This window comes from Stegodyphus dumicola, chromosome 7 (assembly GCF_044657685.1).
Source record: "Stegodyphus dumicola isolate Sdum_Otavi_A_Nest chromosome 7, ASM4465768v1".
NCBI lineage: Eukaryota > Metazoa > Arthropoda > Arachnida > Araneae > Eresidae > Stegodyphus > Stegodyphus dumicola.
The window spans coordinates 189,031,903-189,053,929 of NC_140774.1; the positions used below are offsets into that span (position 1 = coordinate 189,031,903).

The 22,027-nt window shown below is 33.9% G+C and overlaps 1 protein-coding gene across 5 annotated transcripts in view; it reads right to left on the reverse strand.

Annotated features, from left to right (window-relative positions):
* Window positions 1–22,027, reverse strand: part of LOC118189627 (ATP-dependent RNA helicase DDX4-like) — a 58,627-nt gene that overhangs the window by 21,652 nt on the left and 14,948 nt on the right. For 4 of the 5 annotated variants that reach the window (XM_035360279.2, XM_035360283.2, XM_035360281.2 and 1 more), the window contains 3 exons: window positions 20,322–20,383; window positions 940–1,098; window positions 736–847 (listed from right to left, as the gene is read on the reverse strand). In XM_035360279.2, the coding sequence (XP_035216170.1) occupies window positions 736–847; window positions 940–1,098; window positions 20,322–20,383 (333 nt within the window). The remainder of the gene's footprint in view (window positions 1–735; window positions 848–939; window positions 1,099–20,321; window positions 20,384–22,027) is intronic. The other variant, XM_035360284.2, reaches the window with a different exon arrangement.

Sequence of the window (22,027 nt, forward strand, 5' to 3'; positions counted from 1 at the left end):
GCTAATTTTCTATCAAGTATTAACACATGTAAAGTTTACAAAACTAATATGCCCACAAACTGATAGATGATATCATATGTGGCATAATGAGAATCACATGAGACACCTGCAATCAGTAGTCATAGCACCTGCATAGTAGAAGGTTATGTTACACAGCAAGATTATGTTTTTGCTTGTGGAATAAGTCTATCATTAAAAAAAAAAAAAAAACACTAAGAAGAATATGCTTCTAATCAATCATTCAACGAGTTCAATTAAACATAGTTTAGAGAAATGGCCAACATGTTACATCATGAAGAAGACAGCGACTTGTGCATTCTAAATCAAGAATTTATAACACTCTGCTTAAGAAATTAAAGCTTTGTGCATAAAAAATTCATATAGTGCAAAAAATATTTCCATACGATCATAAAGTGCGATACCAATTTGGCATGAATGTATTAAATCAAGTCAAAACAACAAAAACTTTCTCAATCATTTTTTCAGTAGGGACTAAGCGCATTTCATGTATCAAGTTGTGAATTATTACAACAGTCATATAGAGAGCAGTAAATTTTAGCATGCTTTTAGTGAACTGGAATGTTATTCTCTAAATTACTGTGTGGTATCAAGAACAAAGTGATCCGGGCTTTTTTCTATCAATATAATGCAAATGAATTTGACACAGCATCATTTTCCAACAATATGGTAAGCTTTCAATTGGTCAATATGTATTATACACAAAACTAAAAACACCTGCCTTGTCTTCTATCGCTATCACCATTCCAACTGCTTTGCTTATTGTTATTAACAGCTGGCTTATCCCAGTCATCTTCCTCCCAGCCAGAAGACTCTGTTTTAGCTGGAGCTAAGTAACAATTATAAAAAAATACCATTTAAAAAAAACTGGAAATAAATGTTTCTAGACATTAAAAATTATATAAATTCAAAACTGATTACCTGTATTTTGTCTTCTATCACTGTCATCATTCCAACTACTTTGTTTATTGTTATTAGCAGCTGGTTTATCCCAGTCATCTTCCTCCCAACCAGAAGACTGACTTTTGGATGGAGCTGAGTAACCATCATCCCAACCACCAGAATTATTTGATTTACTACCTAATAAAAACAGAAGTGTAAATGTTTAAAATTACATAATAATGATATTGGCATTACAATAAAATACATGTACAGTACAAAGTTCGAAATCCTGACGTTTCATTATCCGGAAAGATCTAAAATCCGGACTTCTCGTAGGCTTTACGCATGTGCATTTTATTCCGCCCTTCACAAAATAATAAAACATCTGGAGAGTTCAGATTCTTAATTTTACTTCAACACTAAATTTAATACCTTGTCATTGAAGAAACAATCATTTTAGCATAAATTTGTACAATCAATAATTTGGCTCCTTTGCTGCGTATCTGCTTGGCACTCATCTCAAACCGAAACATTCCACATAGACATATCGTTGATCTGACGCCAACCTGGGGAATCATTATTTATTATACTTTCCTTTCATCACCACATGTTATCAAAACATGACAACTTCAATAATGACTCATGTAGCGATGCCTAAACGATTTTCTTATGTTAGTAATTGAACAATAAAGAAGTATGGTAACCTTTTATGTTGACATTATGCTTGATGATAATTAGATTTAAGTTAAATGTGCTAAAAAATGTTGACAAGGAAAAATTTACCAAAAAGTTCTTTTCATATGCTAAAAATAGATTTTGGTGGTTGGGATGATGGTTGATACTCATGGACCCAAAGATTACATTTAGGGCTATTTGAATAATTCATTTGTTTTTCACATAAATCCAGAACCAATGCCGAGCCTAGTATGGGCGCGCCGAGTCGCAGAATTTAGGACCCACAGAGACCGCATCAGGAGGGAAGATATCTAGCACCAGCCCTCAAGGCTTAAGTATATGTGGGAATTTATTTATTCAGAACTCTGATGCCTTAAGCATGTGCAAGAAATAGACAAAAGTATAATAAATAACTAATACAATTCAGGCTTAATTGTCTCAGTGCGCGATAGAAGCGTGATAAAATTCAACAGAACAACTTGTCGTTAGTTGTCAAGTTCATGATGCATAGCCAAGTATGTATAGTGAAGGATAGCTAAATTTGACGATGATAGCCGCTAATTTTAAAGGTTTTCGGATATCGCAAAACAAAGGCGAAATTTTCCAATTAACGGATTTTGTAAAGAAATTTGGAGAAGCGGTAATAAATGAAGATGATATAAAAAAGTTTTTCATTGTGATGACAATGTTTCTCATGAATGATGAAATCTGTAGTATGGTTCTAAATCCAGAAATACCGCTACTGAAAGTGAAGAAAGTGACAGAGAAGTTACTGAAAACGAGAAAATTTCGACTGACAAGTTAGTCGGAATTCTCGAAACAGCAGTTAGAAGACTTCAATAATGTAACTAAACAAGAGATTATGTCTGTCTACAGAATTAAAGAAAAAGTATTAGCACAAAAAAAAAAAAAAAAAAAACGAAGCAACTTAAAACAACTTACATTGAAAGAAATTTTAATACGTTAAACAAATAAAAATTAAGCTTTTTTTTTGTAAATTTTGATACCCTTTACATCATAAATACTTCATTTTTTCATAAATAGAGATTTCATATTTTTAATTTTATAATTTCTACATGCCATCTTACTAGATTTAAACTGATGATCTAATATCTGGAAAAATCCCAAATCCGGAATTGCCCAAGTTCCGACGAGTCCGGATTTCAGACTTTGTATTGTGTGGCAAAAATTAGATTCATTGTATAGTAACAATAATAAGCTCATAAACTTTGGAACGACAATTATTATACTTTTGAGTTTGTATTGGCATAAGTTTCTTTCATGTACTTAGATATTCATAACTGGTAATTAACTAACTAAATAAATAAATATTTAAATACTAATGGAGTCATATTTTGAATACTTATTTCTACCTCCTAAATTGGTTGACCCGGATATTTGAAGACATGTTAGAATCATGACCAATGGTAAAATAGAAACAATACAACAACTTTGATGATCACCAGTTCTTAAAAAGCAAGACCAGTAATTTATCTTACAATTTTTAATTGCTCAACTTTTGTGTGTTATGTTATATTTAATTCTGTTCAGCAAGTTAAAGTTTTTTGAAAATTAAATGCCACATAACAGCAAATCTCAAACTATCGAACTCTCTCATATTGCTTTCGTGCACCTTCATTTTAGGAAAATAACCCAGAATTATGGTTCATGCAATTAAAATCAAATTTTAATTTATCTGGTTTGACATCAAATCAAACGAAATTTCACTCAGTTATAGCTTCAAAATTTCTGGCATGTGTGCGTAATCCTACGACAACTAACATGTATAATCAACTGAAAGCAAGAATTTTAGAACAGTTTTCTCAATCAAAGAACTCTAAAATGCATATACAGTCAAAAGTCGTTAATCCAGACTCGTCAGGACTTCGGCGATTCCGGATTTTCAATTTTTACGAATTATAAATCATCAGTTTAAATCTGGTAAGATGGCATGCAGAAATTATAAAATTAAAAATATGAAACCGCAATTTATGAAATAAAGAACAATTATGATCTAAAAGGTATCAAAATTTACAAAAAAAAAAAAAAAAAAAAAAAGCTTAATATTTATTTGTTTACTTTATTAAACATTTTTTTCAATGTAAGTTGTTTAAGTTGCTTTGTTTTATGTGATAATACTTTCTCTTTAATTCTATAAACAGGCATAATTTCTTCTTTAGTTACAAAGTTCCGCTGTTCAAGTACTATAATTGCTGTGTCAAGAATACCAACTAATTTGTCAATCAAAATTTTTTGGTTTTCAATAACCTCTGTGTCACTTCCTACACTACCGGAAGCGAATTATAATGACGAGGAATTTGATTTAAATCATATCAAAGACGGAGTACATCGAGATGAAATACTACATTAGTAAGGAATTATAAGCCAAATAAAATAAAAACATCTGCCCTGAAGATAAGGATAGTGCTGACAGATCAACTTCCAATTCATTGCGCGCCGCGGCGTTTCCCCACCCGCCGCAGAGCAGTGTGAAATTGATAAACAGATTTCGGAATGGTTAGAGAAACGAAGGATATTCCTTTATCCATTTTTTGCAGCAATTCCACTTTTTGTTTAATGAACTTCGAAACATACTTTCGCTTTGTAGATCCCTTACATATTAGTAAATATATATCGAAAATTCTATTTGACACAATCGAAAGTTCAAGCTTACTTTTATAAAATTGCTCTAACAGTCTGCAAAAAATAATAAGCCGGATCCAATTCGAAGATTAAGGAACAACGTAATCTGCAACATTAACTAACTGAACTAGATAATTTTAGCTTAACTTATACCGTCCATTATACATTAAACGTGCATGCGTCAACGCGACGCATGCGCAGAAAGTTTGTAGCTTTGAGGTCCCGATTATAGATCATTCCGGATTATGGGTGTCCGAATTAACGACTTTTGACTGTATATATACTTTTACATGAATTACAGTTGGGAGATAAAAGACCGTCGCAACTTTTATTTGAAATGCGCAATTTATCAGCCGATAACGTAAGCAAGGAAGTATTAAAATCAATTTGGCTTCAAAGACTTCCAATTTCAATTCAAAAAATATTATCAGTATGCAGCAATACATTAGATGGTTTGCTAAAATAACTGATAAGTTAATAAGATATCTGGTTACCCACCTGACAAAGCGGTTGTAAGTTGTCATGCACTTTCTCTTCAAACCTTAAAAGATGAAATCATGGCATTGAAAGCAACAGTAGAGCGCACATCCCGTAGTAAATTTCGGCAAGGTAGCGAAAGCAGAAATTCTAGCAAATCAATAAGTCATTATGTTAAATTGGAAACTCACGATTTGTGCTGATATCATAGCCATTTTGCTCACAAAGCTAAAAAAAAGAATTTCCCCGTGCGAATGGCAGGAAAACTTCCTGACGCCACCGTATTAGCGGCAACAGATGGTAGTCAAGCGCACTGCCACTTATTCATTTTGGATAAAAGTACCGGTTTTCGATTTTTGATTGATAGCGGCGCTGCAGTTAGTTGCATTCCTAAAAAATTTACAAAATGTAAGATGACTTTATATGCTTGCTGTCAATGGTTCAAAAATATGCAGTTATGGCACAAAAACCCTCAAACTGATATTTAGAAGACGATTTCCCTGATATTTCATTATTGCTGATCTATCCCAACCTATCATTGGGGCAGATTTTTTTAATAAATTTGGAATTTTGTTGGATATTAAAAATCGATATTTGATCGATAACTTCACCAATTTGACTTCTAAAGTATACAGGGCCCTATGACTTTCTTTGGGATTAACTCTCATTTGTGACAATGCTCCTTATAGTGAAATTTTAAGCAAATTTCAGGAATTATTTATCCCACTATAAGTGCAAGCTCAATTCTTCATAATGTACAACACTGTATCGAAACTAAAGGCCCTCCTGTCTATTCGAAAGTCAGACGACTATCACATGAAAAATTGGAAGCTTTAAAAAAAGGAATTCAAATCCTTAATGGAACAAGGAATCATTCGGCCTTTGGAAAGTCCTTATGCTAGTCCTATACATCTTGTCAAAAAAAACAAAATGGTGATCGGAGAATTTGTGGTGATTTCAGGAAATTAAATTCCATTACCTTGCCTGATAGTTACCCTTTACCACATATACATGACTTTTCTCAATGTTTAACCAAAAAAAAATATTTTCAGCAAAATAAATCTGGTCAAGGCTTATCATCAAATTCCAATACAGCAATCTGATATAGAAAAGACAGTGGTAATTACTCCCACTGGATTATATGAATACGCAAACATGACATTTGGGTTAAAAAACCCAGCTCAAACTTTTCAAAGATTTATTGATCAAGTTTTACAAGGTTTGGATTGCCGTTATGCTTACCTCGATGATGGACTCATAGCATCAGAAAATGAAACCACACACAAAACCGATTTAGAAAAGATGTTTGAACAATGGAGAACTAGGGACTTAAAGTTAATTTACCTAAATGTGTTTTGGGGAAAAAGAAATCCGATTCCTAGGTTTCCTAGTTTCTTCGGATGCTATATCCGCATTATCAGAAAAGATGAAAGCTCTATCTGAATACCAGAACTTACATGGGATGTTAAAACAAAAGATGCATTCAACTTATGCAAGCAACTAGTTATCCAATGCAATGCGTTCCCGCATCCTGTTCAAAAAGCAAAATTTTCATTAGTTACTGACGCTTCAGAAATAGCTACTGGAGCTGTATTACAACAACATATTGGTAATACGGTTCAACCCTTATTTATTAATTTTATTATTTAACACCTTCTGAATGTAAATGCAACACTTACGATAGAGAGCTTTTGGCAACATATTCAGCAGTTAAAATTTTTTCAGCACATGGTCGAAGGTCCAGATTTTGTGGTATTCACAAGCCCCGTTCACATACAGCACTCTTTTGCACAGCTGCCGTTAGAAAGAGGAGAAAAAGGAGACCTGAAAGAGTTTCATCTTTAGGACCCGTTCAGAAGACCACTGTCTTCCTTCCCTTTACACCTAAGCCTCTGTGAACAATCACGTCTCCGAATTGGCAGATTTCCAATACTGTTTACACATTTTTAACGTTGTTTATTGTTGTTAATTTTGTAATCTGTACTTTCGCAACTGGTACTTGAACTTTCGTAGTGGTTAATGAAAAATATATGCTTTTTAATTATTATTATTTTATAAGCTGTTATTTAGTTCACTTTTGGTGCTTGTCGCTATGGTTAAAAGGTGGTCATGGATTTTTAAACTGCTTCCCGATTTGTACATACACTGCTTGTGGATGTGGTGTAACGCTTTTGATTTTTAGAGGATTAGATTTTTTTCAAATTTACAGCTGAAACGATTTTTTGCAAATATTAACAAATAAACTGAGAATCTCAGAATATTATAGTTTGCACCATAACACACTGCGGAGGGAAAAAAAATTAAATGAAATTTTTAGCGCAATTTTTTTTTTAAAATATTTCGGGAGAATTTTTGAAAATCGTTCATATTTTTAGACTTTTTGATGTCCATTAATTTTAAAATTTCATATCTAAAAATATACCGGTTGCAAACTTCTGACAATTTCACAATTTATAAAACAAACTTTTCGCATTTAAAAAAAAATGGTACAGGAAATTAATTGGATGATTTTTTTACTTTTTTTTTTGAAAAAAGATGCAATGATGCAGAATGGGAAATATTGGTTCTTTTTGGGCATCAATTCGAAACATCGGTTTCAAAGTAATAATCTCATTATACCACACTATTTTTATGACATCATTTATGCTACATAAGTTGTTATTGTTTGTTGCCAGTTGTTAGTTCAGCATGAGATTGGAGATATTTCCGAGTTAACTTTCTCTTAAGATGCGTTTTGCATTCCGTTGTGTTTAACTTTTTTATTAGATTGAAGTATAACTACTGATTATACTTAGTGCTATTCTAAACACTTGTACGAGTATTTCTGTGGAAAATTACAGAACTTTTGTGTTTCTATTGATAAAAGAAATTTAATTAACCTATCATCAGATTTGAGTGAAATGACAATCATTACAAACACATACGCATGCAACAATATTATAATTAATAAATGTATTAAAATGGTTTTGAACGTGTTTTACAAAACAAAGACAGGTAAAGAAAAATTCTGTTTGCGTTTTATGAGTTTTGCAATTTTTCTGGCAACATAAGGTTTCAAAAAGTTTGTAATTTATGTTTATATTTACCAATTTATTAAATAACACTAGGTTTGATTTATATATGTGTGTGTATTGAAATTTAGTAATAAAATTTTAAAGATTTGAAATGATTAAATGTCTATTCAAACAGTTTGTATTCTTTAAACTGCAAATGCAAACTGAGAGACCTTTTGCATTCTTTTCAATAAATCCTTTTAAAGTCCTAAAACATATACAGGTATGGACTAAATTATTTATTATTTTTACTGCTTTTTTAAAATTATATACTTTATAGAAACAAGGATGGGTTTTGCAAAATACTGAAAGGAAAAATTATTTGAAATGAAAATGTGAGAAATATTTGTTTTAAAGATTTTAGATACAAATGTATTTTTTCTCAGAAACTAATTCATTAATTGCAAAATTATTCCTTGAAGTTAATAAGAACACTCTAAGAAATAAAAAAAAAAAACTGGGGGGAGACATTGAAAATTGTAGAAGAAAGACATTTTAATTGTAAAATTTTTCTTCAAAAATTTAAATTAAAAAAATTACTAGCAAAAACTTTTTTTTCAGCTTAAAATTATTTTGTCTCACAAAACCATTTAATAATATTCATAAAAAGTAGATGAAAATGCTTAAAATTTTTTTAAATCATTCAAAAGGTACCGAGTCCCTTGTCGTGATGAAGCCGATATGCACTTATCTTAACTTTAGTTTTAATTTGAACAATATTTCTGGAATACCTAGCGTCAGATAACCTTGTCTGTATTTGTCTATAATTTCCGTATCTTGTACAGTTCTATCTAATTTTTGGGGGGATGCTATCACATCCCCAGCACGATTGTTTTGCTGACAGTCCAGGGAGCAGTACCTAAAATTAAGTTAACCACACAGTATAGTACGGGAAATCTCCCCATTTGCCCTGCTCCCGAGAGGTAAGGAACATTCAACCAAGTTCTACCTCCAATTCGGCGAGGCAGTTAATGCTTGTTCCATGTGAATGGGATACATTGGAAGAACCGGTTTTCGCTACCGGTCGAATCTGCTCTAGTGAATGGGGCTACAGAAACCTTTGAATTATGCTCTACAACAAAATCATGATAAAGCAACACCTCGGCAAATTCGTTATTTAGAATTGACATCATAATTCACTACCGGTTTGAGATATGTTTCTGGAAGTAATAACACAGTAACTTTTTTTTGAGAATTTCGGAAATTCAATTGCCTCAAGTTATTGATTATGATGAATTGGCTCATGCTCAGGAACATGACAGCGAATTGTAAACCCTTCTCAAATCCGATACTGGTCTTGTTTTTAAGCAATTAAATTTCCCTTTAACGAATCTTCCAATTTAACGTGATATATCTTCAAAACGCATTCGACTGTATGTACCTTAAAAGCTCAGATTTCAAGTTTTTCAAACGTTGCACAACTTATCTCATCCAGGAACAAAAGCAATTACAAACCTAATAAAAATTTAATTTGTATGAAAATTACTCAATAGTGATATAAAGAACTGGTGCAAAAAACCAAAAATCTAACTGATAAAATTACCGTTGACCTTTAGAAAATCACCTCAACAATTTGTTAGTTGATAACCAAACGTCCCCTGCCCCCCCCCCTAAAAAAGAGAGAGAAAAAAATAGGAAAACACAAAATGAAACACCTTTCTGTGGACCCACCTTTCTGTTGTCAATGAACTGACCAACGAAATACAGAGAAACAAAGAATACAGACTCTCAGTTGTCCTAGATTATAGGTGAGCCTGATCTGGGCACACCTGGAACTTGCCGTTCAATTTTAGACAAGATTTCAAGGTAAAAATTTAAAATTAATCTAGAATAAGGAGATTAGTGTACAGCCAAAAAAATAACATAGAAATTTCTTTTATACCCTAAAAAATTTTGGAAAATTTCCTTGAGAAATGAGGATTCTAAAAAAACTAAACATGACTAAAATACATGGACTGGTTTGTGTTGAGCTGTTATCTACTATAAATAAAGAAGGTTCAGAGTAACCTATAATTTTTTTTTAATTTAATTTTTCTGTGCGTACAGAAGGAAACTTTTAGGTGTGCCCAGGCTGGGCACACTGTGCTGCAAATGGTTAATGTGCCAAATATATAAAATTCATCGGCACACTAAAAGTCCTCTTAGTACATTTTCATTACCTGATGTTAGATTTAGCCATATACATATCGATATAATCGGCCCACTTCCACCATCAAAAGACTACAGATATATTTTAACTTGTATAGATAGATTCACTAGGTGGCCCGGAAGCTTTTCTGATGCCTAACCAAACTGCTGAGACTTTTTACTCTGGATGGATTACTAGATTTGGAGTACCTCATACCATAACGACTGATCGTGGTACCAATTTCGAAACCGTCACAAAATTCCTAGGAACTCACAAAACAAGAACTACTGCCTTTCATCCAATTTGTAACGTTATTGTAGAATGCATGCATCGACAACTAAAAGCATCCATTAAATGTCATGCAAAAGTTAAATGAAGTGTTACCATCAATTTTGCAAGAGGTCATGCCTTAAAGTAGATATTGAATCTTCACCAGCTAAAATGGTTTATGGAACTTGCTTGAAACTTCCAGGAGAATTTTTTCGCGATTCTTTTTCAAATGTTGTTCCTGCAATAGACTTTGTTGACAATCTTCGGCAACAGACGCGACTTATTCCACCATCTCCTGCTTAACGGCACTTTTCGAGCAATGTGTTCATTCATGATGATTTACTACAATCTCGCATGTCTTCCTTAGACGATGTGCAAAAACCTTTAGAGCAATCATACCAGGAACCATTCGAAGTATTAGCTAAGACTGAAAATTTTTTTACGATTGATATAAGTGGCAATAAATCTACAGTATAAGTAGATCACTTAAAGCCTGCATACATACTAGTAGACTCTCAAGAAAAAAATCATATACGTAACAACAAAAAGTCTGAACCTGATTCTATAGTAAAGCAAACGTTCCCAACTTTCACTAAGTCAGGCAGATGCGTACAAATTGTTCAACATTTCCAAGCTTTTTAGATCGCCCTCTGGACTCGAAGGGGACCAATGTGGCAACAATTAGATTCATCCCATAGTAATGATAAGCTCATAAACTTTGGAACGACAATTATTATATTTTTGACTTTTGAGTTACTATTGGCATAAGTTTCTTTCATGTGTATAGATATTCTTAACTGGTTACTAACTAAATAAATAAATATTTAAATACTAATGGAGTCATATTGTGAATACTTATCTCTACATCCTAAAACTTTATAATAAATGGCTTATTTATATGTACAACAAAAATTACACATATAACTAAGTAACTTATTTAAGATTTCATATTATCTACAACCAAAAATTTTGGAACCTATTTAAACACTCACTTTATATATATATATAAGGTTAAAAAAGAAAATTCTTCATGCTATTGCTTTAAAGCAAATGTGATACTGTAGTTCCCGTGAATAATTTTTAACACTAAGTTAAAATAAATTGCAATTAAAAGTTAAAATACATGATAAATGAAATTATAACAAGAAAACTAACAAATAAAAAGTGAATGTAAAACTCAGGTCAAATTTAAATGTTAAAAAATGTTGATTAAAGTTTAAACAATCCTAAAACATTTAAACAAACACAAAAGTTATTTAAGACACAAGCAAAAATACAAAGACACGTTAAATGGTAAATTAGCCTAATTCGAATCTTATTACGGACTCTTCAGGGAAAATGCACAATGATCTTCGAATCCAGCTAATTCCATATCGCGTTTCGTGAAAACAGAAGAATTGAGACTGAACACTTTTGACTATTAAACCTACAAAATAACCTATTAAAACTCAAGTCTCAATTCCTATGCTTCATTTCCCGATGCGTCCGCTGGTTAAAAATAAATTAGAAACACATTAATGGTGTAAGAGAAAACTATACAGACTAGCCTGGTTAGACAAATGTACAGAACAAAATAAATAGCGAATTGCTATTAGTCAATAATACGCGATTTTTAGGGAGGACCTACTAGCTTAAAGAGTTAAAACTTAGTGAAAGAAGGAAAAAAACTTTTAAAATTTAAAACTAAAAGCGTATCAAATTGGGTCTTGCTATGGCCAAAATTTAAACAAGGAAAGGTCTTTTTTAGTTTGCTATCTTTTCTTAAAAAAAAGAATAGTAAAAGATTAAATTAGCAGCGTAAATTAATTTCCCTTCTCTATTCTAAAAATAGCAACATCTATTTGCACTGCGCCATTTCAAGACTATTCATATGATTCTTATGTAATTCTGATGATGTAAATGAAACTAAAATTCAAACAGCCAATAGTAATTTTACAGCAGTATTAAACATCCAAACAGAATGCTTTGAGAACCAAAACTAACTCGGTCTGACTTGAGATTTCATCCTGAACACTACACACTTTCTTTCCGCGCTTTGGCCTAGTTACACTGCTGTGTCTGCTGCTGCTTTCTTGCTACAAAGTTATCAAAAATGTAAGCCTTTTGGAACAGCCCCGACTTGTGTGTAGCCGCAACATGTTGCCAAAAATAAAACTGAAAATTTAATCTGCATTCGCCTCCAATTTCCTGGTCATTACTTCTAAGTTTGAATATATTACAACTGAGTCGACAGGATACATGTCTTGTGCTTTGAAATTTCAGTGGAAATGTCATTGCAATGTCTACAGTAACCAACCATCTCTTCAAACTTCCATGTGTAACGGAAATTCATAATGAATATCGAGTACCTGCAAGTCCAAAATACAGTGAAAATGTAGTGTACAGCCATCTTTTAAATGTTTAGAAGAAAAAGAAAAATGTTTTAAATCACCAAAGTGTACCTGTTCTTCACACAGGTGTTATCCAAATGATGTCTACAATTATGAAAGCAAATTAGTTCATTAATGCCTTCATGCTGTACCTTCAATATATCTTTGGCTCCGTCAATCTATGTGCGTGACCTGGAATCAGCAGGTCGTGTTAAAAGTTTTAAGTCAAAATCCATTCTTCGAAATTTAATTTAGCATGTGGTGATTTAGTAACTGCAACATTGTAATTGAACAGCGACATGAAAATATAAAAAAAAAATTTCGAATCGTAGAATTGCGAAAACTGCATAAAAATGAAATCTAGTGCCAGCCCTTCAAAATTAATACAGCGTTTATTTACAGTACAATGACAAATGTCTTCCAAATGCTGACATTTGACTGCTGCTTTCTTGCTACAAAGTTATCAAAAATGTAAGCCTTTTGGAATAGGCACATTTAATGTGCAAACTTGTGTGTAGCCGCAACATGTTGCCAAAACTAAAACTAAATATTTAATCGGCATTCGCCTCCAATTCCCTGATCATTACTTCTAAATTTGAATATATTACACACAGTGGCTCCCAAAAGTGTTCATACACTTATGATTTTCATTGAAATAAAGCTCTATCCAATAATTAAAAGTAAACTTTCTGAATGAGATTTTAATAATAAGATCTATAATCTATTCATAACAAAATTGCATGAAATATTTTTTTAAATATAGTGAAACTTTATTTTTAAGAAATTAATAATAAAAAAGGACAAACATTTTATCTCACAAAAGTCTTCGTACACTGTAATATTTTTGGATAAAATCAAAATTAGAATTATTGTTTGCCGCTTTTAATTTTTGCATTGTGGTGGCATTTAAAATATCGTTTGCTTTAATTTTTTATTGTTTACTTCTCAATATTCTATTTATTATTGAAAAATGGGTCGGTGTCGTAAAGAAATTAGAAACAGCATTCGAAAATTGATTATTTTTCACCACAGTAGTCGTAAATCAATTCGAAATATCGCTAAATTAGTTAATTTATCCCATTTTACAGTGTAGTATGTGATAAAACACTTTAAAGAAGAAAATTGGATTGAAAACTAGGTAAGAAAAGGTCGACCAAGAAAGTTAACATGATGAGAGATTTATTATTAGAAAATTTGTGAAAAGCCCACATTTGAGTGCTGTAAAAATTTCTGCAAAATTTAATGCAAAGTTTTCTACTTCAATTTCACCTGAAACTGTTCGACGAGCTCTCAGTGAAGATGGATTACATGGGCGTCCTGCCCGTAAAATTTTTTTTTTTTCATTGAGAAAAACAGAAAGCTTAAGCTTTTATTCGCAAAATCGATGATAAACACACCTGAAACGTACTGGAATAATGTTCTATTTGCTGACAAAAGCAAATTTAACATTTTTGGTTCCAACGGTCGAATAACTGTATGGAGAAGAAAAAATGAGGAACTTCATACCAAAAACTTAGTTGGAACAGTTAAGCATGCGGCGGTGGAGGTGTTCTTGTGTGGAGGTGCATGGCAGCATCAGGACTAGGTACTTTGGTATTTATTGATGGCATAATAAATCGATCTCTTTATTTAAATATTTTAAGAGACAATTTAAAATTATCATCCCAAAATTTCGGTATTGGAAACAATTTTATTTTTAATCATGATAACGATCCTAAGCATGTGGCTCTTAACGTTTACCTGTGGTGTGTCTATAATTGTCCACAGGTTTTCAAAACACCACCTCGGTCACCAGATTTAAACCCCATAGAACACATTTGGAAAGAACTGGAGGTTAAAGTACGGAAACACGACATCAAAATGAAAAGCAAACTCAAAACAGTCATGATGGAAGATTGGATGAAAAGATTGGATACAGAAATTACAAAAAAACTAGTAAACTCTATTCTCAGATATTTAAAAGCTGTTGTGAATGCTAAAGGATATCCTACTAAATTTAACGAAAATGAAAATATTTACTAATATGTAAAGATTTTTTTTGAAGTGTACGAAGACTTTTGCGAAATAAAATGTTTGTCATTTTTTTATTATTAATTTCTTAAAAATAAAGTTTCGCTATATTTTAAAAATATTTCATGTAATTTTGTTATGAATAGATTATAGATATTATTAAAATCTCATTCAGAAAGTTTACTTTTAATTAATGGATAGAGCCCTATTTCAATGAAAATCAAAAGTGTACGAACACTTTTAGGAGCCACTGTACATATATTTCACACTTCTGGGTTGCTTCATTTAGATACATTCTACTAAATTTATATGAGATAATATAATCAATATTATTTTAGTAAATAAACTATTATTATCCTACTTTGCAGCTATTGTGCAAGTATTAGGAAATTTATTTCTATTTCAATGAATTTCAGTTCATTAATTCAATATGTATGTATATATATATAATTGGAAAAAATTATGCGACTATGTTTGTAATACATTTCTTGAATCCAATTTTAATTTTATGACAAAGTTTGAAGTTACAGAGTAATAAACATCTCAGTTATCCCATGCTTTGTTTAAATATTCTGAAAAAGGTCTAAAAAAAAGGGTTGAATATTTAAAATGCTGAATTAGCTATTTCACTATATGTATATATATAAAGCATGAATAGAATGTTTCGAGTTCATGATTGATGATGGCTGCTAACAGCGACGGACGTATGAGCTCTGAGCTCCGTAATGTCAAAGCGAATAGTATCCTGAATACGGCGCCGCCAGCGGGCAATCAACCTTCTTCTCCACCACCTTTGATGATTCAAACTGAAATGGAAATATCTGCAACTACTCCACCTGCCTCTCCTTCAGCGCTAGAGCTATCCAAGAGCGCGATCCAGATTTACTCTCTAAAGAATCGGCACACAGACCTCATTTTCGACATCCAGCGATTACAGCGAACGGACACTCCGAATAAGGACCAGATGATCAAACAGTTACAGGATGAGGGTGAGAAAGTTTTATTTTCCCTACATACCCTATGTTCTAAACTCGGCATAAATTTATTCACCCTCCCTGCCACTGAAGAGGAATTCTTCAAAGAATGTAAAAAGACCTCTAAAACCCCTGATTCGGACTCCAACACTCAAAATTCTAACCCTAAAACTCAAAATACAAATCCACCCTCATCCCCAGCCAATCAAAATCCTCCAAAAGAAAATCCTAAAACTGACTCAAAAAAACGAACCAGACCAACTGATAACGAAGGATTTGTAGTTCCTCCAAAACATTTAATTGCCAAAAAAACACTTCCCAACACTAATAGTAATGAGACCATCACAACATCCAATTCTTTCACAAACATAAACTCTGATAACACTGAACACTCGACGCAGCAGCCGGCTGTCACTCAAACACCAAAAATTCAAGCACCACCTCCAATTTTCATAAAACCGCGAGCTGATTGGTTCTTTCTCCTCAATCAGCTTCGCCGACACGCACCAACTGTTCTTTCCAAACAAAACGTTGATTTTCTAAAACTCACAACTACTAACGAAACAGACTATAGAACAGTTGTTAGATTCCTCACAGACAATAATATTGAATTCAAATCTCACACACTCAAATCAGATAGACCACTTAAAGTGGTAATTAGGGGATTACCCTCAAATACACCGCTCAACGTTGTGCAGACTGCGGTTGAAGTGCTTGGCTTCAAAATCCACAAGATCTCTCAACTTAAGAAATGGAAGACAAAAATGCCAATGCCTCTCTTTTATCTACAAATCTTCAACAGCCTCAAAGCTGAAGAAATCTATTCCATAACAGAGCTCCTTGGAACTGAGGTATCCATGGAACACTTCAAAGGTCAGAAAGGTCCCTCCCAATGCTGGCGTTGTCAGGGATTCTTTCATTCATCTGAAGTCTGCACATTACCAAGACGATGCGTCAGATGCGCTGGGCCGCATCAAGCCAAAGAATGTACTAAACCATTTGAAGAACCGAACAAATGTGCAAATTGTTCGGGAAACCATGCTGCTAACTGGCGTTCCTGCCCGAAGTTCCCAGGCTCCAAAAACAGACAACCTCCAAGGCCAAGCACCAAACCCAGTCAGACCGTTGACACCACAAACAAATTTAACCTACAACATAATACATTTCCAGTTCTGCCGGCTGCACACACTCCCAGTGCAAATAATACTCGCCCTGGAGTATCATACTCTGCTGCCCTTACGGGTATGCAACAAGCTGCACCCCAAATTCTTCCAAATTTATCGGTCCCCTTAGGAGCTAATTCGACGCTAAATTGCACCGAAATCCTATTGGCAATTATTCAAATCTCAAACCAACCTGGTATTGACCAGAGCAGACTTCTTTTGGCATTCAAAAACGCCTTACCGCAGCTCAGAGTGGCTCCATCTGGTGCTGACGCGGCTTACTATATCTTTGAGAGTTATATTACTCTCCAATTCTCTGATATCCCCAGTCAGTAAAATTCAATACTTTGAAAGGATTGAAAAACTTAAAACTATGCACCTGGAATGCAAATGGCATTCTATCCAAATTCCATGAGTTTCGAGACTATGTGGAAGAGAAAGATTTTGACATTATTTTTGTCCAAGAGACCAAACTCCAGCCAGGGAGAGCTCCCAAGCTTGCAAATTATGCATTATATAAAAATGACAGACAAGCTTCTAATACTCGTGATGTTTATCATGGTGGCACATGTGTCTATATTAAAAATTCAATACCACACAAAAGAATTGACACTCCGAGTATGAGTAAACTCGAGGCAACAATCATCGAAATTTTCATTCAAAATTCGCCCTCCCTTGTAATGATCTCTGCCTATCTTCCACCAGGTGGAAATTTACCTGTGGTTGATTTTAACAAATTGCTCACCTTTTCCAACAATCTAATCATAGCTGGTGATTTAAATTGTCACCACCAGCATTGGCGTTGCCATAGATCAAACCCTGCTGGTCGTGGCCTTCTAAAATGGGCTCAGTGCGCCCAAATTAAAGTTATTGCGCCGGATTCCCCTACTAGATATGGTTCACGGGGTGCCCCTTCATTCATCGATTTGGCACTCTTTCGAAACATCTCTTTTGGATATCACGTGACTGTGGAAAACTGTTTATCCTCAGATCACAACCCCGTAATCATAGACCTTAATTGTACTATCTTTAATCAAAATTCTCCGGCACTCGTCTCTACAAACTGGGACAATTTTAGTTTCAAACTTAAAAGTAAAAGTTTGCCCTCCCTTGAAATTAAATCCAGCCATGATATAGACTCGGCAGTTGATCACTTAACGACCATTTTAACAGATACTTATAAGGAAGTATCAAAACCCACCCTCAGACCCAATTTTCGTAAATTACCTCAAGAAATTAAACTCAAAATTAAAGAAAAGAATAAAGTACGGAGACTTTGGCAAAGAAATAGAAATCCTGGTTTAAAAATTCAACTCCGTGCTCTCCAAAATGAGATCAAGGCATCATGTGACCATTTCTTCCAATCACAATACACGAATTACATTCAGTCCCTAACGACCAATGATAACAGTCTTTGGCGCGCATCAGCCCGCCTACGCAAACACAAATCTAACATTCCGTCCTTAGCTACGGACGCAGTGGTGGCTCACACAGACGCTGAGAAATCCGAATTAATTGCGGATTCTCTTCAAACTCAATTTACACCACATAATGAAGGAATTTTTGCGAACAGCGCAAGTTCTTTCCCACAGGATGTTGAACGTTTCCTCTCCTCGCCTTTTGCGAGAGAAATACAATATACATCCATGAGCGAGGTACATGAATACATTACCAAGCTCAAACCCAAAAAAGCCCCTGGTATGGACTCTATTTCTAATCGTATGATTAAAAATTTACCCACCCATTATCTATTTTTCTTAGTAATGCTTATAAATTTTATGATACAGCATTGCTATTTTCCTCAAAGCTGGAAACAAGCACTTATTGTGCCTATTCCAAAACCAGGCCAAAGCCTTTCTAACCCTCAAAATTATAGACCTATCAGCCTCCTATCCTCGTTATCTAAGATATACGAGTTTGTGTTACTTAAACGCCTGAATGATTTTCTCCGAAATCACAACGTTCTGATTGATGAACAATTTGGATTTCGAGCAAAACACTGCACCACGCACCAGCTGCTGAGGACAGTGGAGTTCATTTACGAAGGGTTTCGTAACAAAATGCTTACTGGCGCTTTATTTCTTGACATAGCCAAAGCATTTGATAGGACTTGGCATATAGGAATTATTATCAAGCTCATACGACTTGAAGTTTCGGCCCATTTAATTCATATAATTAATTCGTACCTCACTAATAGATCTTTTTCTGTACGAGTTAATTCTATCATTTCAACACCCCGTCCTATACTAAGCGGCGTCCCCCAAGGGTCACTTTTAGGCCCAATTTTGTTCAACATTTTCATAAATGACATACCAAAATCACCAAGTATCACTCTTGCACTTTATGCAGATGATACGGCCATCCTAGCTCAACACAAACGCCTGGAAAACTTAGTCCGAAACATTCAGAGTTATCTCTCTAGCCTTGAGCACTGGCTCATCACTTGGAAAATAAAAATTAATGTTGCTAAATGTGCTGCTATGATATTCAAACGTAGCCCCCTCCCGTACCCTTCCATTAATATTAAATTCTTTGACGACTATGTTCCCTGGTCAAACTCTTACAAGTACCTAGGAGTTGTACTTGATTCAAAATTAACCTGGCGCCTTCACATTGAAAATGTTCTCAACAAAGCAAAAGGTGCCAGAGCCCAACTTTACCCATTTTTAGCTCGAAAGAGCAATCTGTCAATTAAAAACAAAATCCTTCTCTATACTTCCATAATAAGACCTGTCTTTATGTATGCATGTACAATCTGGGGTACTGCTGCAAAAACTCATGTGAAAAAACTTCAATCTTTTCAAAGTAAAACCTTACGTATGGCCCTAAACGCAGCTTGGTACGTCCGTACAGATGTGATTCATTCGGACCTTAATATTAAACCAGTTGATTACCTTATCAAAAAACATAGTCAAAATTTATTCCTCAAAATTGAACAGATTGATAACCGAGCACTTCAGCAGATGCCAGCCTACGATCCTACTATTCGCAGCTCACAGAAGAGACCAAGAGCCGTGATTGGCCGAGAGTTCGGCATCTACCCTCCATCTAAAAGGGCAAGACACGCCCTCTCAACATCAGTTCCAGCTCCCGCGCCATGAAGGAAGGAAGTCTCTTCAGCGAGCTGCCATATAAATGCTTATTACCATCTCTACCTGCAACCAAGATCTCCAAGTAAAGTTATCAATCTGTTCGCATAGAATCACATCTCCCGCAGATTTTTAAAATCTGCCCATGAATATTTTCAACGCGTTCATATTTATTATTTGCACTATCCTACACAAGCCACATGCCAATGAGCCTATTAATCTTAAAATCTTTCTTCTCCGCTTTCTGCTTTAGTGTTGTATTGTGTATAAAAAATTTATAAAAACCAAAAAAAAGTATAAAATTTAAAATACAAAAAAAAATTATAAAACCTAAAAGCTTTTTAAAAATATTATGATTCTTAAGTTTTTATTATCTCATCTCTATCCCTAAACTTTCTTGAGCCAGTGGCTCCCTCTAGTGTGCATCAGGTAATTCACTTATGCAAAATTTTTTCTCATTTCTGCTCGCTTTTAGTAATTCTGATGAGGAGGTAAATGGTTTTGAACCATAGGAACTCCGTAATTTTCAAATCATTGGCATTGGCAATAGAATGTTTCCAAAATTATTACCAACTGTTGGAAGTGAATCATTCATGGCCGCCATGTTACCAAAACCTCGGCCCCGTCCAACACTGAAAAAAAAATTTTAAAAACATGTTATCTTAGAACTGTAAATGCATTTATAAAAAGAAAATTTCTAAAGGTAACTACATATGGGGTAAGTGCAGACAACAATAACATTTCTTGCTCATTTCAACATAAATTTAACAGCATAATAAATATCACATTTTTGGAATGTATACTCTCATTACATCATACATTTCTTTAATTCTACCCAACCACTGATATTAAGACTCTTAATTTCAGTATCATTAACAACAAACAATTTTTACTTTAAGGTAAAATATATCCAACTGATATATAACAGAATTCAATTTCAGACCAATTCTTCTTTACAAATAGTAAGAAAGTAACTGACTTTCCTCTGAATCATTAATAAAATCTGATTCTTCTCAGCCCACACTACCAATGTAATTCAATGTGAATTCAAGAGTAATTATCAGCTATCTTTTTCTCAATTATCTCATAATACACATCCTTTAAATGCATTAAGAGCACTGATAATGCATACTTTTTTAACATATGTTTACACACTGACTTTCATGTAACACCTCAACTAATCAACATTTAACTATTTGTATTACCAAAGTGCACCTTGACAACATGGACATCAATACATTTTAGAATAAAAAAAAAAAAAAGGAGAGCGAGAGTTAATTAAAAAAACAAAAATTCTGAACTACAATCATCTAGAAGCTACGGATACCTACTTTCTATGGAGAAAGTTCCATTAAGCAGCCAAACTATAAAGCTTTGTTCAGACGGGGACGTAAAGGGCATAAGTGATTAAAGCTGAGCTCCGTTACCAAGGCAACCAGTCTGTGCTACGTCACGAAATCTGGTTTCCTGCTCGTGGCATAGGGTTCAAAGTTTTCAACCCCGAGTTTGGGATAAGTGGTGACCAATCAGAGCGAAGCTAAAACGAAGTGTCATTCTACAGAAGATTTCGCTGTCACAAAACAAGCAGAGCGAACGCGGGAAATCAATCGAGCAGTAGAACAGCGCGGGAAAGTTGTACACACATCGACACATGCGCAAATTTAGCTTCTCTCATTGGCCATGGCTTACACCCCGTTCTCGCAAGTGTGAATGGAATTCCCGTATTTTACACCCTTATGACTACGCCTTACACCGCCATCTGAACGCAGCCTAAGATACAGAAATAACCTAATATAAAATCATTTTTTTAAAATGGTGCCCCCAAACACCTAATTTTAAGAGGTCTGCAAAATAAAGTAATGAGACTGAGGTGAGCACAGCAGGTGAGCAGTTACTCTTCACAAGGCACCAAGTTCAGCCTTTCATATTTTCAGTCAAATAACAGTTTTGCAAGATTTACATGCATAGCAACATTCTGTTTTTTTTTTTTTTTTTTTTTTTTTTTCTTAAAGCATTGTGAAAATGAGTGATCTGCACTTTGAGCTACAATGCATCAAGTTTTGTTTCAAACTGGGACAGAACATGACTGCAACTTAGAGAACAAAAATTCAACAAACCGATCAAATATCTTTGTCAACAGCACAGGTTTTTCAAATGACTTACGAGGTGTATTCGGAAACTAAATACTGTTTTGAAAAAAAAAATAGTAAAACAATTTTTTCAAATCCTATTTTATTTTTACATGAAAATACATGTCAAACTATTTTTCAACATAG